The sequence below is a fragment of the Toxoplasma gondii genome, chromosome VIII (assembly GCF_000006565.2).
Source record: "Toxoplasma gondii ME49 chromosome VIII, whole genome shotgun sequence".
Taxonomy (NCBI): domain Eukaryota; phylum Apicomplexa; class Conoidasida; order Eucoccidiorida; family Sarcocystidae; genus Toxoplasma; species Toxoplasma gondii.
In genome coordinates this window covers 6,845,994-6,863,988 of record NC_031476.1, presented here as the reverse complement: position 1 = coordinate 6,863,988, position 17,995 = coordinate 6,845,994, and the positions used below count along the sequence as shown (strand labels likewise).

The 17,995-nt window shown below is 52.1% G+C and overlaps 1 protein-coding gene across 1 annotated transcript; it reads left to right on the top strand.

Moving 5' to 3' along the window:
• Positions 1–488: 488 nt before the first annotated feature.
• TGME49_200400 (hypothetical protein) lies at positions 489–13,775 on the top strand (the record flags this gene model as incomplete). Its single annotated transcript, XM_018779153.1, has 16 exons — positions 489–919; positions 1,607–2,174; positions 3,511–4,565; positions 5,166–5,323; positions 5,781–5,844; positions 6,183–6,445; positions 7,246–7,317; positions 8,498–8,565; positions 9,243–9,325; positions 9,599–9,685; positions 10,506–10,615; positions 11,161–11,251; positions 12,001–12,096; positions 12,286–12,474; positions 13,322–13,421; positions 13,704–13,775. The coding sequence occupies 16 exons, from the start codon at positions 489–491 to the stop codon at positions 13,770–13,772; spliced, it is 3,504 nt and encodes a 1,167-aa protein (XP_018636520.1). The 3' UTR covers positions 13,773–13,775.
• Between the last annotated feature and the right edge of the window lie 4,220 nt (positions 13,776–17,995).

Below are 17,995 nucleotides of genomic sequence, written 5' to 3'. Positions count from 1 at the left end.
TTCCTAGTGCTGCCGCTCACATGCACTAGCGATCGCTGCTGCTTGCGTCCTTTCTCGCATTTCACCCTAAGCCGCTGCTAACTCCCAAAGTGAATCAGTCTGCACAACTACCACAAATGGTGGTTCTTCCTATCGACACGGAGTCCTAGAAGAACGGTCTTTGTTGAAAACCACGCACGAGGAAGCGCCTCCGTGTGTTGGGGGCTAGATCGTGTGTCAACCCTGGTTTTCCCCGTGGCTTTCGCGGGCATCCAATATCTCTTTCTCTGTCGTAGCTTCTGTCTACCCTACCGCTGTTCTTTCCACACCACGTTTTGGCCACTGGTCTTCGCAAGTCCTGCTGACGGGGACAAGAAGCGTGCCTTCTTCGTTCGTCTCGCCGATCCTCTCAGTTTGTGGATCCGGTATGTCTGGGCACTTGGCTTCCTCCTGCTCTCCACTACCTCGTCCCAGTTCCGCTCTCCTTGGTTTTCGGGGAAACAAGGAAAATGGCGACACACTTTCTCTCGGGCAACGGGCCTGCCGCGCGAGTCCGGCCGTTCCAGCAGCCCGACGGCCTCGGCGACCCTCCTGGGGAGTCTTCCATTCGCCTGACCCCTCTGAAGTGCCAACACACTCGCGTGTCTGTTGACCCCCAGAAAATCCCCGCTTCCGCGGTTTCTGGGTTGAAGGCGCGCGTTGCTCCTCGCACCTGTTCGGAGCCACCACCGCCGTCTCAGGGGTGTACAGACAGCTCGGGGCTGCGCTCGCAGGGCACAGCTCTCGTCTCCTCAGCCGCTGCCGGCTCTGGAACAGATTTATCTCCTTTCGGCGCGATGGGTGAAAGGAATTCCTGTAAGAAAAGGTGTGTTTCCCCATCCTCAGGCAGCTCGACCGACTCGGAGTGCCTCAGCAGGCCTAGACCAGGAAAATTCGGCAGGTGAGTGCATGCACAACATGTTCACTTCTGCCAGTCGAGAGAGCGTAGCCTTTCCGGTCTCCATGTAGTTTCAGTTGTCTTCTCATTGATGTTGTCTCTTTTGCCTCACTTCGGAAGCCTGTTGTGCACTTGCGAGCGTTTTTTTCGACATCTTGTTGAAGAAAAGTCGCATCAGGACGGGAGTTGCGATGATGCGTGCTCCAACAGCCTCTCTACTCTTCTTGTCTGCACCTTACCCTACATGGTGCGAGACCTGTTTACTCACCGGGTTCTATCTGATTCTGGATTCAACCCCGCACAAGGGACGCCAGGCAGATCATTCGCAGGTTGTGACCTTTTGGCCTCTAGAGACATCACGATTTCAGAGCGGCTGGTACAGAATGTCAACTGTAGGAACTGTATTCCTCATTTAACGCATGCACGGTTGAACTGGGTTACCGCCCGTGTGTTGTGGCTCTACCGGAAACCGTGGCAACCTTTAGAGCATGCCGACGCCGAAGAAGCAGTCTGCTTTAGATCACGGCTGAAGCTGCGGTCGGCGCCTGCATGTTGAGACTAGAAGCGTTAGCTGCACAGAATGCGTCTTCACTATCCCCCGTCTCATCTCAGCTTTTCACCTGAACGCAAATCCTCTCGCTTGCCGAAGAGTCGTGTCAAGAGTTTTTGCTGTGTCTTTTGTTTTCTCAGCTGTGAAGATCCGTCGCGCCTCTCTCCGTCTGGAGTCTCCGCCGCCTGTGCGCTGCCTCCAGAGTCTCTGTTGCAAGCTCTGCGAATGGTCAGCCTGAGGTCGGTCGCTGCGGCCTCGGCCTCCCGTAGTCCCCCGCTGTCTCCGCGAGCCGCGCGACAAAGCGGGGAGGGTCTTGGCAAGGCGCAAGGCAGAGGAACGCCGGAAGACGTGCGAAATCGGTCGAGCGAGGCGGATCCGAATCAGGTCGACTCTGCATCCAGAAAGGAGAACATGGTCGCGAGCACCCCGCCGGTTTTCGAGGGCAGTCCCTCCACTACCTCTGGTCTCGGATCTTTTCAGAAGAACGCTCGGGGCATTCACGCGTTCTGCGCAGCTCCCTCGGCTGCTCTGCCGTCTAGGCGGAGTCCAGGGAACACCGGAGGCCACTCCAGCTGCAGTGTCTCTGAAAACCACGGTGCTTGGCTGGACGACATCATGGTTCCCTTTCTCTGTGACAGTCGCGTGCGGAGATTCGTGCTTCAAACGAAGAGTCTCGCGGATCAAAATGAACCAGAGAAAGTCAACGCGGTAGGCGGGAAAAAGCAAGGAAGCCGCTGCGTGCTCTCGCGGCACCTGTTGTGCCGCCACAAGGAGACACACACACACACACACCCGAAAAGGGCGACGCCAGGAAACAGAGATCCTCTCTTTGTGGAGTCTTGCGACTCGCCACAGAGGGACTTCGCAAATTAGTACGACCTCGCGCGCTCGGCCAAGGCGCGCAGGCGATAGGGAGGCGGCGACTGCACCCGAGATGGAGTTTTGTGATCCGATAGAAAAAACTGAAAAGCGTGACAGTCATGTTTTAAGGAGCTTGAAGGTATATGTGGATTGATGGAAATTTTCTGCTTCATGAGAGCTGTGCATCGTTCCCGCACTCCACTGCTTAAGACAGCCAGAAGTCTTTTTCTGCTGCCTCGCGGGACAGTAAGACAGTGCCTCCTGTCGTTTGGTGTCAGAACTTCAGTTGCGTACCCTCGTTTGTGTTTCGATGCAACGAGATTCACACGTCTCCAAAACAGAAGGCGTGTCGGGGCTCGTAGATGAACGGGGGTTTCTCGAAACCTCACGTTTTGTATGTGCATGCGGATCTAGTAAACGCGCAATCTGGTGGGCGGACAAAAGTTGCTCGGGTTTCAAAGTACATTTCTAGTTCTGTTCATTGAAGACTTCTCGATAAAGGAGCAACGGTGTGTGTCGGATCTCAGCTCGGCTGTGGAAAGATAACGTAGTTTCAACTGAGATGGTCCTTTCCGTCGGGAGGGCAGCAGGCGAACAGACGTCGACAGAGACGCTTTGCACCTCCTCGGCTTCACTTGTCACTAGAAAGAGGGGGTTCACGTACCTGTTTCCTTGACCCTCTAGAATCTAGAGGCGACAGACTGGTTAGTTGGACGTCTTGGCGTGTTTCCAGAACGCCACGTCCTGTTTCGCAGTGCGCTGTTGTGCACTTTTGTGAGCGGTTTCAAAGGACGCATTGAGGTCACTCGATGCCAGGCAGTTACCGCATTATACAAGAATGAAGTTCTCTGTTCAAGTGAACTGTGACAGAGGAAATCAGAAACTGAAGTGGAATACAGAAACATCGGAAAATCTAAAACTCGGCGGAGACAAGGCCGTGTTGGTTGTCTTCTCGCGGGTGCGCGGGAGTTCACAGCTGTTCTGGCATGCTTCTCGCCGTTTCTTGCGGGAAGACTCTTTTTACGGGTTCTGTTTTTCTTTACCTCAGATGAAACCAGAACGCATCCCATTTGACCTCCGCCAGGTTTCGTCTGCATCCCTGTCTTGTCCCTGTTTCGCGCTTCTCTCCCAACTGAACTCTCTTTCCTCTGCTTTTTCGATGCCTGTCTCCTTGCATTTTCAGCTGTTTGAGCGCGCTCTCCACGCCTACCAGTCGACGGCGTCTGCCCCGTCCTCTGTGTCGCCGGAGTCTCCGAGTTTTGACTTCTGCCCTCCCCACCGCGTGGCTGCCGCCTCCCCCTCTGCCCTTTCAACTCTTCATCCTTGCGCGGCTTCTTCGCTTGAAGTCAGCTTAGCGTCCGGCCTCGCATGCACCCCAGGAGACTCTAGCGGGGACAAGGTCTCTTCGCCTTCGTATCTGCGACGCCCGATCGACGCGGTCCCGAATCCTAAGCGACCTGCCTCTGCTGCTGCTCCCGCAGAGTCCGGCCATGGACTTTCTGAGCTGCTGAAGCGCCTGGGCAATCCCGTGGAGTCTCTCTCCACACCGGCGGGTGTCTCCAAAACGGAGACAGGAGTCTGCGAGCTATCTCCTCGTCCGGAAGACGCTGAGGCTCGGTCAGGCGTTCGGCGGCAAGGTGCAGCGGAGAAGGAGGTCCGCCAAACGCCGGCTGCTTCCTCTCCACGTACGAGAGCTCCTGCCTCTGGAGTCTTCGTCGAAGAAGACCAGTCCGCGGCGCTGGGGGTGGAGGCTCGGGGGCGAAACGAGCCTGGCGAGGAGTGGTCTAGAAGCCAGCTGTCTCCCCGCAGAAAGGAGGAGAAATCAGAGCCGGAGGCTGGAGACTTCTGTGGCGCCGGGAAGGAACACGTTGCCGGAAGGAGTGCAGAGAACCAAGTTTCGCAAGGGGAAGAGCAGTCGCGTATTCCACATGCCGAAAACGACTTGCTGCGAGCGAAAAGGAAGGACCGCGAGGCTAAACCTCGACCTGGAGACGAGGGAGAGGAGAGAGCCGAGGCAAACAGCGAGGCGGCAGTCAGCGTCGTTGCGGATGGAGCGGAGGGGAAGGAAAGAAGAGAGGGAGAAGGCGAAAAGGGTGCAGCGTTGGCTAGGAGCAGACGAAAGTGCACTTCAGGGAGGTTGAAGGAAGCAGAGGCACCGTCTGCAAGGGAACAGACAGTCTGCCACGCAAGGCCCGACACCGACGCACTGAGCCTTCTTGACCACATCATTCGAGAACAGTAAGCGAACTTTCTGTGTCACTCGACAGACGAAGAGGAGTAAATTTGTGGACGCTCACATGCTCTACTGACGCAGGCAAATGTAGAAGTCTGGCAATCAAGGACTGCCAAAAGCTTGACAGCACACCGCAGTAAATACTTGCCAGAAGACAGTCACTTGCTCAAAACTGAGGAAGCGTTCGGACCTGGCCCTGAGGTCGTGGGGAACAGGTGCCTCTTTCGGGGTCGAGTGGAAGACCGTCTTTTTTCGTGATGGGGATACACATTCTTCGTTGCGATACATTTGTCGGACAGAGGAGAGAATGCCGAGCGGGGCTTCTCATTTTCGATTCCGTCACCATCACGACACACTCGCAGTTCCTCCTCTGTTTTCGTCTATTTTACCCCGGTGAACCAGTGAGCATTTCGCGCTTCCCGTCTGTGGCATAAAGGACAGCAGCGCTCTCCGGTGTCAGATTCGATTTGAGGGACATAGATCTGAATTTCTCGCAGACCATTTGCGCAGAGAAATTTCTGCTTGCAGGGCGGCGATACAGTGCTTCGCGTAGCTGCAGCTTTCATGTCTTCGATGCCATCTTCGCTCTCGACCTGTTTCCTCAGTAAAATGCGCAGTGTGAAGCCTGCGGCCACAGTGACTGGAGCGGCCCTGGAAGCGTTGACGCAGGTCTTCGCGAGGCATCCAGATGGAATTTCGGATCCTACTGTCTTTTCAGACGAAGTTGTGGTGCCCCTCCTGGGCCTCGGCGAGTATATGAGTGGTGAGACAAAAATGGCCGGGAAAGAGACGCTCTGTCGCTGCCTCTCGCGACTGTGTTGACACAGTTTTGAGAGCGAGAGACGCAGGTCGGACAACCGAGTGCTTCCCGATTCCTGCTTGGAAAACAGTAGTTTCGAGGCATCTAGGACTCCCTACGTGTATTTTATGCAACAGAGAGAAACCCCGTGTCTCCATCAAGTTCCTAGGTAGCCTTTCGATGAAGACGTCTTTGCCCCATTCTCGGAGTGAGCAGCGTTTTCTATCCTCTGGCTGTCTGCGGCGTCACATCTAATATTCGGCTTGTATTCGGGGGACGTCTGTGCCCAGGCAGGTTTGCGTTTTTTTCTTTGGAAGACGTTCGCTTCACATGAAGGGGCGGCTCTTTTGAGAAGAGCTGGCGCTTCGGCGACTTCTCCCGCAAAAAGAACAACGTTTCTCGGATTTCTATGCGTTTTCAGCACGTCTGTTCCGGATGGTCGACTCTCACAACACCGGTACTATTTCCTTGCCTATGCTCAAGGAGTAGGTCGTGGAAATATCGAGAAAGAAGGCTTTAGAGAGAGTAGCACCTGTAACAAATCAGCGGCCACCCTCCAGGTCGGTGGTATTGTGTGCCGAAGACCGATACTTTGAGTCGGACTTTCTGTGTATACCTTACAGGTCCTTGTTTCCCGGATCCAAGTTCTCTTCTGTTGGCGTAGTTTCGACAGCACCCAGCATGCCCGCGAGCACGTTCCAGGCACAACTTATGTTCCATCGGTGTGCTGCGAATCAAAGTTCATCTGACAACTTTGTAGCTACAGGGACCTCAGTGTACTGCTGTTGCGCTCTCTTTTCCTGAACTTCTTCTTTGTCGACAGGTTCTGGGCAAATCGCTTCGTTCTCGCCGCGGAGGACCCCACAACCATTGATGAGGGGTTCCCTTCGTCAAAGCTTCCGATCTACCTCCTGCCCGCGTCGGCGTCTCCCAGCGAAGACTCTCGCACAGACGTGACTCCGGGTCTCAGTGAGGAAGTCGTGCCTCATGCAGTCAAGCGAGGAAGTGCCCGAAATTTCTTCAACATTGTCAAACAGCCTGGCGCCGACTCCATCACCGCTGACGACTTGAGGCCCTGGGTCGACGGTAAGCGCCCGAAAGGGGAGATAGAAAATGCATGCGGAGGCCGGAGAAGAAAGAGGCAGCGGTGCATGCAGGGAAACAGGAGTAAAAAGAGAAGGTCGTGCGTGCGGCGAGCAGGAGAAGCCTGGGGCAAGAACATTTTCGTCTTTCGGAAAGTGAATGTGACTCCGGGTGTGAGACGCGCGCAACCAAGTTCTTTACGACTGACAGCGAGCGATGGACATGCTGCACCTGTTGACTGCTAGTGCACGGCACAGTTATTGTGCAAGACTCTCGAACTGACAAGCGGAACTTCGCAGGAGAACTCTCGAGTTCCGACAGCTGTTGCAGGAAAGGCTTACGAGTTCCTTCCGGGCATGCCTTATCTTTTCTGGGTGCACTGTAGATCGAAATTTATCTTGCCTTTCGTCAACTGCAGAAAAGCCGAAACTGTAACTTTCTAGTCTCAGGGATCTGCAGGACGAGTGCCGCCGCTTATCGGAACTCGAAACGGTTGAGTCAGAAACGCTGAAACTTTTGGAAGTGAGAAGGGCAGGCTGTCGCAGGACTGAAGAAAATTCGTGAAGGTTCTTTCGGACGATGAAAGGTGTATGTTCTAGAGAAGCTCCGAAACAAGGCGAGTAGTTCAACGGGAGAGCACGGGACATAGCCTGCGACCCCAAACGAGTTCTGCTATGAAGAAAGGAGAGCATCGCTGCGTTGCGATGGAGGTGTTGTGTGTTTGCCAAGGCGAAGGGCTCGCTCTGCCTTTGCCGTCTTCCAGTACATCATTTCTCGACTCTTTGGTCGTGTGTCGTTTCCAGAGGTTCTTCGACAGGCTCCAGACATGGCGTTTTTGACCGAGCCGTCGGCGTCGGAGTTCGCTGCCCGATACGGTAAGCAGGGAGCGAACGAAAGAGCGCAAGGCGAATACTCGTTTTCTGTGGAGTCTCTGCTACGAGGTGAACTCCTGGTTGAGGTCATCAAGGTCCTTGCTTCTCGGATCCAAGATCTTGTGTGTTCACAGAGCCCATGAGCTAAGGATTCAGATGTTGAAGTTCTTCGTTCATCGAACTCAATTTCTGTGTGTTTCGTATGTCCATCATGTTGAGTGCACTAAATACAGTGTCTTACAACGTATATCTGACAAACGACTTCTAAACTCTGGAACTCACTGTCGCTGAGTGGGTCCATACATACCAGTAAACTGTGTGACTTCGAGTAAGCGCAGGTGCACTTTGTAAGATCTTTTCAGAACCACTTTCACGCTCATGTCCACGTTATCGCAGCTTTCTTTTCCAGCACACCGATGCTGTGGTTGCTACACGTTCAAAAGTCGCAACGGAAGAATGCATGCGTTGTGGTGTCGCTGGAGTTTTCCCTGGAGGCTGAGACGCTTACAGGGAACCCGGAAAAAGTGTTTTCTTCTTCGCGTGCCGGAAGCCAGACCTGTGGGATCCAGGATTTTGGTGAATGTGAGACGGTTAAGACCCCAGAGAAACTCGGGAGAAGAGGTAGACACTCAGAGGGAAAAGTGCGTTTGTGGATCGCGGGGGTCGTGTTCAGAGAAAAACGAGCGCTGGGCAGATGCCAGTATCCTTGCTGCGTAATTACACGGTGGGGATACTTGTGTGTTTGGTAATCAATCTGTTGAACTCCTCAACTGCAGCTTTAAAAAGTCGCATGTAGTATATCCTCTAGAAGCCAGATGCCTGACTGTTTACTTTTATAAGCATCTTTTCGACTAGCATGGTGAAATTCAGAGGTAAACTGCTGTCTCCACCTCGAAAGTAAAACGTATGTTTTATAATTGTTTTTCTTCAACTGAGTAAATAACGAATTTTTTTCGCATCGGAGATATCGAAACCCGGATGGCGTGCGTCGGCGCTCGTCGCATCCCAGCAGGAGTAGGGCAATCCCCTCTACCAGACTTACGTGGAAATACGGAATTTCGTGACTCTGTGTATCAGGGCGAGTGTCTTGAATCGCTGACTCTCGCTTTCACAGCACTTACGCGAGTATCGACTTTACCTGTTCCAACACTCTGAACCTCTGTGACTTCCTTCCTATCTGCAGTGGACTCTGTCATCACTCGCATCATGTTTGAAGTCGACACGGAAGACGCAGGGAGCATTTCTCTCAAGGTGAGCAGGAGTGCAATGGAGAACTCAAGGAGGAAAAACAGAGACGGACACCTGTGCGAGGCTCGGATAGGGGCACGCGCAGATCTATGAGAAGTGGCTGCGTTAGGCGGGTGAGGAGTGTTTCTTACTGGGTGGTGCTGACTAGTCCCGAGTCCGCCTGTTGCTTGATCACGGACTGGGTGGAAATTCTTCTACGCCGCATCTGGTGCTCGAAATTTCCATCCAGGTGCGATATGAATAGGCGGCTGCTGCTTTTTCTGTGGACGACTTTTCGTACTTCGAGTTCGACTCCTGGTTTAGATGTTAAAATTCTTTGTCTCCCAGATCCAAGCTCTGCGGAGTTGGCACAGCTTCAAGACTCCTCAGGATATCTCCCAAACAAGGCTTGGCGGTTTTTTCCAGAAGAGGCAGAAACGGTCAAATATATCGGCGCCTAGCGTGTGCTTGAGAAATTGCCCTGAACTATTATTTTATCACGATACTGGGAAGTATCGATTGAAATATGTGGGTAAATGACCTTACCCTGAAAAGACTATCTGCTCTCGTTCTGTAGAGCAACAGTCAGGCGCGCCGGAGGAAGTGTCTCGATGAAGGGTGCATAAACTAAGGGGGGGAGGCATGCAGCACGATGCTCGCTAGGTCACATGCAGCGTGTCTCTCGGTTAATCTTTGCACAGGCTCTGAAGCACAGCTGTCTGCCTCACGTCTGGTACACCATTCGTCCTGGAGTCGAGCTGAGCGTGGTCAGGCGATTCTTCAGGTAAGACCCGGCTTGCCTGTTTCACTCTTCGGTCCGTCTGCATGCAGTCTGTGTCAGTTTGTTTCTTGTGTTTCAAGGTAGACTCCACAGTCGTGGAATGGTAGACCCCATTTGACATCTGTCGTCTGCCCACTTTTCAGATGTGTTTCAGTCGGTTCATTGGGCGAAACCATGGGTTTTCTCACTCAAGGCCGGCGCCTATCAAAGCATCCCAACAGCCGGTTGCGTGCGTCAAACAGTGAAACTCGTGCATTGTTTCGCTTGCCTTTTCAGCTACGAGCACTTTTATGTATTTTACTGCACGTTCCACGCTCTCGATGAAGATGAGGATTTCCTTCTTGACCGCTCAGATGTCCGACGGTAAGACATATCCTATCGATGTATACCTGTATTCAGAGATGTTCATTTGTATATATGTGTATATATGCGTGTGTATACGGGCATTTGTAGGCATGACACACGTATATATGTGTACACGTATATTTATAGATACGCATATGTGTATGAAAATAAATGCATGCAGATGCTGAAAGTTTTCGTGTGTGCGTGTGTGTGTCTCGGTTTCAAGGAGCAAGTCCTCTATGTGAACAAGACGCAACCTAGAGTGGTAGTGACACTCGCTGAAGAAACTGTGAATTTCGTTTTGGTGCACCTTCGTAAGACAAACGCGGATGAAAATGTTGACTGCTTTTTTGTACATTTGACTCTCCAACTCCCTCGTTCGAGCTCAAACTGGGACGAGGACGGAAGTCAACAGCGGAACGATGAGTCTATCCTTCACATGAATCTTCACATATAACGTGTTGTTTCGTCGTGGGGCTAAACGCATAGAAAGGCGTCGAGGTGGTTCCTCTCTAGTTTGCATTCAGTGACCGAGTGTTCTACGCGCAGTTTGTGGATTCCTCTTATCACTTGTATTAGCAGTAACGAGGAAACGGCTACTGACGTGCTAGGAGGATCCACTCGAGCAGGGAGTGGTGGAGTTCACCCGGAAGCCTCCACTGAGTAACCACTATTTGACAAATGTCTCGTGTGTCGAGTGTGGTGAGTTTCATCATCAGACAAGTGGCCGAGACCGACGGTGTACCGCGGCTTTTACCTGCTGTTCGGGAGGCGTGAAGTCGCGTGTTGTTTCCCTCGCGAAAGAGAATTCCTCTCCTGTCTTCACTGCTGTTTTCAGACACGACACGCACAACATGAACATAGAGGTCGAGGAGAGGCTTTTCCTGCAAGTCGCCAGGCCGTTTCGGTCTCCGAAGGCAGGCTACATGTGCTTCGAAGACTGGATTTGTAGGCCCGTTTCTTTGTCCAGCAGCCTCCTTCGTCGTTTTGTGTATTTTATTTCACGTGACTTGACGGCTGGATAACTGGAGTTGCAGTTCTTCGACTACCGTTTTGGTGTCAGACTGAGTTTCATATCTACTTATTCTAGTCGCTACCTTCCTCACTAGGCAGACGGGGGCACCGGTTGGTGGTTCCCTGGCGCCTGCATGCGCTGGCTACCTGCGAAGCATCTGAAGTTAGGTGTGTCTGCAAGTGTGGAATTGTAGGGTCTTGAAGTTCAGAACTTGTTGCCGTCTGAAACAGTCCAGCACATTTGTGACTTTGATGAGTAGGCGTGCGCTGTGATGTTCATACGTGAGCAGGAGTCGATCTGTATTTCGAAGACGTCCTTTCGACTCAGACATGGACCAGTGTAGTTTTCCTGGATTTCTGTTGAGGGTTAAAAGCCACACATTCTTCTGCGAGACCGGAACACACAACTTTGTATTCCACCGTGAGTCTGAGAATGCATTTGGCGATCTGAAGTTTGTTGTCTGCCGAATCTTGATCAGGGTTTCTGTTGGTCTACTACGATGTCACCTCGGAGCGGGCGATCCAGTTTTGGTTTAAAATCTTCGACATCGACGGCGATGGAGTCCTCCGGTAGCGTAGCTACACGCGATGGAACGTTGGTTTTTGTGGAGTGTTTCTAAAAACCGTCACGCGACTGAATGGGCATGCTGTCTACGTGCTCACAACATACATGATACTTGGGGAAAAGAACTCCCTGTATCCTCCAGAACACGTGCCCGTGTGATACATTATCTCCAGAGTACTTAAGGATTCTGTGTTTACATGAAAATCCACTGGAATTCATTACTGCCGGATTGGTTTTACGTCAATACTAAACGAACGTTGCTGATGACTACTGGTTCCAAACACACATGGACACCGACAGGATACTGAAATCCAGCATTTGTAGCTGCCCTCAGCAGTCGGGTGGGATATTGGTGTACAGTCCTTAAGAGAACTTAGTTGTCTGTAGGTCATGACTGGAGTCAAGCATTCAAGCTCCTAGACACTATAATGTCTCGGTTTATTCGATTTGAGCTACACGAATGTGTAAACATCCCCGTCGGGAAATCGAACATGTGTAGCTATCTTCAGCAGTCCAGTGTGGTGGTGTGTAGCCCCGTGCGCGGGAGAAAAGAATTTCCATGGGCTTTTAAGGGGCGATATGTTGGAAAACTAAGGGCTGATGTAGCTCCACCTTCATTTTTCCGACGTCTGTGTGTTTTGGCTCGTCCTCGACTTGGACGAGCATGCATTTTTGCATCTCCTAAGAGCGCGCGAAGCCCTGCGTTTGCCTCTTGGCTTCACCTGCTAACACCTCTCGGGCGTTTTTTTTCCAGAGACCACGAGATCGAGGTTTTCTTCAACGCCCAGGTGGATCGGTTCCGCATGAGAGACGACAAGCTGCCCACTTATCGAGACTTCATCTGCCCGATGTGAGCAAGGCCGAAACTGTCTTAATGTCTCTCACCCTCGTTTTTCCTGAGCCTGCATGCGTAGCGTCCCTCAGGGTGTCGCCATTTTCTTTTCCTCGTTACCTCACGGGAGAAAGGAGCAGAGGAAAAGGATACCTAGGGAAAAATTTGTATCCTGGTCTGCCTCAAGCTGCTTGTTCTCCTGCACAGGTGCGACGCACTGTGTGTGCCCTATTCTTCGGGCCTCCGCTGCCGAGACCTTCTTCGAGATCCCATCTCAGGCGGCTGCTTTATAAACTGTCTGTTGAAGCGCGCAGCTTTCCAGGCGATGGACGACGGGGAAACAATGACGAATATCGTGAAAGGGAATCCCTGGGATCGGCAGCTCATTGAACTCACGTAAGAGACTCTCTGACGCGAGAAGGCACGGCGCACCGTGGGCCGCTTCTCAGCGATGCCTACGTGGCTGTGGCGTAGGCGTCTCCAGTGCGTACACTCTTAGTTCTCTCCACAGGTGTTTTGCAAACGAAGAAAATAGGGCAGAAAAATGTGCATGCGACGCGCAAGTCGCTTCAAGATCCGGAGCATTAGTGGCAAAAAAAAAGCAGGGGCCGTCTCTGGGCACACACAAACCTCTTCTTGGACCTTCAGGAGAGGGGCACGTTCTCGTGCATGTTAACCGTGATGCGGATATAGAAGGGCGCTACAGCGACAGTAATATCCAGAGCAATTGACGTGGCGGCTTGCTCCTGTGACGCGGTACGTCGTCACACCCACACCGAAGGGGGTTCCATCGATTTCGTGTCTCCGTTTTTGTGTAACGAGACGGTTATTGGACGAAGGAGTCACGTCAAGGCACACTCCTCGGAGAGAGCGAAAACATTCGAGAAGACGCACGTGCCCGCCGTGTGCCCCGCAAACATCTGTTTCGTCTGCTTTGTGTGCCTGTGCTCGACTTTTTCACGCGTCCACACGTGCGTCAGCATAAAAACCAACCTCAACCGGGAGACCAGTCGACCTGTCGACGCAGGCCTCGCTCCCAGGAGAATTAGGAGAGACGTCGGTTTTGTGTAACGCCTCGCGACGCGCTTCTGTCTCGGGCAGAATCTGCGGGGTTTGGAATACCCAGACAGAACGCACTTGTGGCCGCCGCAGCAGTTAGCCGTTTTGAGTTGACAAAGCGAGGGCCGCGAGTGTGGTTCCAAATGCGTGCATTTCCTTCACCCTGCCTTGTTTTTCGTAACAGACCGTTTGAGATCTTCGCGAGTCAGCAGTATCAAGAGCTCACAGCACGCAAGGGCGAGGAGTGCTTCATAGAAGAGAGCTCGAGTTTCCTAGACGAAAGTGTGAGTTCCGAGAAATGAAGATTCCATGTTGTGCCCTGGCGTCTCACAGTGCGAGAAGAGATAGCGCGTTTTTTGCGACCACGAAGATGTCCAGGTTTCTGTTGCATCGTGTGTTCAATGCAACTACTTCTAGATACAGTCATCTTTCTCGCAGATGCATTCTCTCCTCTTTTTTTGCGGGGTTCTACCTTTTTCTCGCGAATTCTCTTTTTGCGTCTTCTCGAGTTCCCTTTTGGCATTGGTCTCTTCCCTTATTTTTGCCTGTGCGTATCTTGTCCCCAGGAAAGCTCTCAAAGCGATGAGTTTCTCTTCAATGATATTGCGTCGGCGGAATCGACGGAGTCTGTCTAAGCTTGAGAAAAGCAGATTCTGCTCGCTTGCCTTGGAGGGGCCAGCCTGCTACTCACAAGCGATGCGCATGACATTTTGGCGGCAGAAGAACTGCGCTTGAGCGAGGAAGTTCTGGACGTGCCAACAGAGAGAACTCGGGTCGTCTCAACACTCTATTTACTTGTCCAGTTGCGCCTCGTGCGGCCTTTCTTTTGCTGCTTCAGTGTTTTGAATTGTCAAGCGAATCTCAGGAGTGGCTTTCCCCTTATCTGTGGATGACTTGTTCATCTTTCGGGCAGAGAAGATTGACTGGCAGGACGCCGCCTTGAGTTCGCTTTCGTTTCATCCTATAACGCTTCTGCTTAAGAAGGTCCGTTGTATGGAAACCTAGACTGAGACACAAATCGCAAACTCTGAACTTGTAGCGTCTGCAATTCTGCTCGAAACCTTGAGACTTCGCAGTTTCTGTGGACCTAGTGAAGGCAGACAACTTTCACTGAGGTGTCTTTGGAAAGGTTCTGTCCGTTGAAGCTACGTAGTTCTATAAAGTACAAGCACCGGCCACCGGGACTCAGCGGAAAGGACTTGCTTACGGTCGTGAATCTCTTTGCAGTGTAAAAATGCATCTACAAGCGCTCAGGCGAGTTTATCTAATTCTGCACGACCGATGGACTCGCTGCCGCTACGTTGCCTTGCCGTCCGTGGTTCTGGAACGGAGATGTTTTAGAAGCGCACACGCGTCTGGGGTTTGAGCGTTGCGTTTTCGTAGAGCTCCATCCTGGTAGTGCGGCTACATCTGTAGACATAGCACGCTTGCGTAGTAAATTAATGGAGACCACTAGAATTGTTTTCACAGCGCGACTGTGCCTGCTGACACAGCCTTGTCGACCGATATCGGCTGGTTACGTATATGTCCTTCCCTGTCCCAACGTGCTCCAACACAGCATACTTGTCGGACGGAAAAGTTGACACGTATGGAGATTTCAATCCTTCAACCGAGGACTTTTTGAAGGAGTTGATGTGCCTTTCATCTGGCACGGGCATACGGTCCTGGTGTGTTTGCACGGCAGTGAATCAGTCTGCACTCTTTGAGCAAGACCAGTGCAGGAGACTTACCGATGTCACTCTAGCTCGTTTTCTGCAGCTTCTCTGGTTCAGCCGCCGAGCCAAAACCTCAGAGCGTCAGATTTGTCTTGAACGCGTTCTCCTCAGGTACGAACAACCAGTTTCCGAGAGACAGTTACCACACGTTGGAACATCACACCTCTGAAACAATCCCCTCTCCAGCGTGATGCACCAAACGAAGCGTGTGGTCACGCCATTGAAGATCTAGATGTAAGAGTTCGGAACCTTTGCTATCACAAATGATCGGTATCCAAGGATGCAAAACATTTTTCGTACCCTCCATTCATTTCACAGCGAGGGAAAGCACCCTCTGGCGGGGAAGTTCCTGAAGGAGGAAGTGAGGATGATGCATCATGCATCCGGTTGAACCTGTGTGCTTCTCTAGAAAGACAAAACAAGTGGGGTGGGGCTAGCATCCAAATCCACGTGGAAAAGGAAATACCAAGACAAATAACTGCATCGTACCACCACAATTCAACTGACTCCGACAAGTCGGGGGAATTCTTCGTGAGCAAATTGTCTATCTCGAATGTCCTGTGTTCTGTTATCGCCTCGCTGAGAGGACAGGAAAATATCCTTGCATGTTGCCTCTGGAGTAGGTGCAAGTTGAAGTCTCTCTGCGGTCATCACATATCCATTACGATAGCATACCTCCTGCTGTGTCTGGCTGATTCGAGCGGCCTCACAGTGTCTAGTTTCTCCGTATCAACTGTCAGACAACGTCGCCGAGAGCCCAGCAGTCGGTCTCAAGTGGAACGCATAAGACATCTTATCTTCGCAGTGGCATTTTTATAACGAGGCAGCGAAGATCTAAACTGTTCAGACGATCTGCGGTAACAACTTTTCACCCGCAGTGACAAGGTGGCATGGTGTCGCGTTTACCTTGCATGGCGCGGCACACGTGCTTGACCTGGAGTGGCGAAAAACCGAACCCTGAATTTCACGCAAAACAGTTGGCACGTCGCATCTCTCCACCATGAAGCTCGATCCATCTGCAGCAGATTCGAACGGGCCACTGTCTTCTCTCACAACATATCCAGCTGATTCGTTGGTATCCCCGCTGAAACTAGACAGGCCGGAGACGTGCAGCCTTGGAGGCCACTTCATGTCCACGTTTACACTTGTCCCCTATAGTAGCCGCCCGTGCTTTACACAGACGGAACTCCCTGGAGGGGAGAAAATGATCGGTACACGAAATTAGCTGGTAATCAGAGGCTCGCTATGTGACTAAACATTGCAGCCGTTCGCTACTGACGTGTAAGGATGCAATGGAAGTACTGGGCAATGCAGCATCTTCTTTCCTTGCAGCGGCAACAATCGTTGATGAGAGACAGCCCCAGTTCCACATACGAGCCTTGTCTCCTCGGAGGTTCGCCCCAGCGGCGGCGAGGCACAAGCTGCCGCGAGAGCACCTGGAGGTTTCGGAGGGACTCATCAAGCACGCACTCCGGTGCCAGTAGCTTCGGGTTCTTCAGCAGTGACCACGGCTCCGGAACCGAACAGCACCTCATTACACGATCCACAACCTGCAGGGGTCACCTCTACAGTGTTTCGCACCATCCCCGTACTTAAGTGTGTGTATTTGCTTCGTCTGTGCTGTGGAGTTCTCTTCATTTACTTACTCCTTTGACTGGTTCAATGTCCAACGGTCACTTCTAAAATAAGCGTGCCGGTTTCTGCTAGTATTATGCCGCGCGTCTCCTCTTCAGCTGCAGTTCGGCCGGGCAAGTTCTCCCCGAGGCGCCCTACATTTTCGGATGTATGCTTTTTTTTTGAGCTCAGAAAGACTAAGTGTTCAGAACTTTTGTCACCACTTCATGTGGTGATCTTTCAGAATATTCCTACCGTGACTGATGTTAGCATCGCGCACGTTCAGCGAAAAATGTGGATCGTCTCTATGCTTGACCGAGCCCTTACGCAGCGGTGATCGTTCCGTGCTTGCCGCGGAACAAGTGCAGAGCAAAGAGCCGGGAAATGTATTGGGCGAGGAGTCACAGTAGTTCCAGGAGGCCATAATATGCCAATGCGTGGAGTGCGAAAGCCTTACAGGAGGCAGTTGTGGAGATATTGGGCGCTAGCTGTGGCGCAACCGTTTCACCCGGCAGGCGTCGGCTCGACCGGTACAAAAACGGGGTATTAGTGACACAGTTTTCTTTGGCGGGCATTCGTGGGAGATGTGCCCTCCTAACGTGTGTACCCATAGATCCCGAGGGTGCCTCTGGTCGCTCCGGGAAGCACACTAAGCAGGTTTTTCTACATGCAGCGCGAGTTGTTGACAGTGAGGGAAAGGGGGACACAACTTGGGTAGCCGACAGAAACAGCGTCTTCTAATGTGTGCGTTTGCGTCGAGACAGTGTCTCGACTTTAGAACGGTTCACCGATTTCCACGCAGAAGCAGATGCAAAGGGGTTGCATGGGAGTGGGGATTTTGGTAACACTCGGCGGCGTGTGCCAGTGCATAGAGTCGCTTACTCTGATCGGTCCCGAAATTCCATCACCAGGTGGCCGTGAACGTATGGTGTGCTCGCCGGTCGTATATAAGATATGAAGATGCACTTGAAAGGCTAGCCGAGGCAGTGAGTTATTCTTCCCTCACACCCTCCATATAGCTTTTGCATATATGAACAGTCGTCATTTTGCGTGGAGCTTGTACCACCCATTCTTGACAGCGCGGCCGAAGAGGCGCTGTTTTTCTTCAGCGTGTACTGAAATGGTAGAGGACCGCTTTGTAACACAGAAGCCCTTTGGCTCGACTAAGCGGTTTTGCTTTGTTCACTTGAAGGTGGACGGCAGAGCGCGCAGACGAAGAAGTCACAGCGCATGTCCCTTTGTCCATCGGTTCAAGCTATCCGATTGATTTTGATCGCTTTGGACGCAATGTGTTTGCTGGTCTTGTGGTAGATCAGAAGAAAGAAGCGGCAGTTACGCTCCTTCACTCCCGTCTCACTGAGGTAGGAGCCAGCTTGCCACACAAGTGGAGGGAACCAGATATCTTGAAATTCATCTCCAGAGGCAGTGATTCGTTTTTCTATGTTGCAGACCTGCTCAGGGAATTCTTGCGAAGAAACATTGACATCGTGGAGCTGAACTCTGCAACTTTTGCCTGAGGTCTCCAGTTA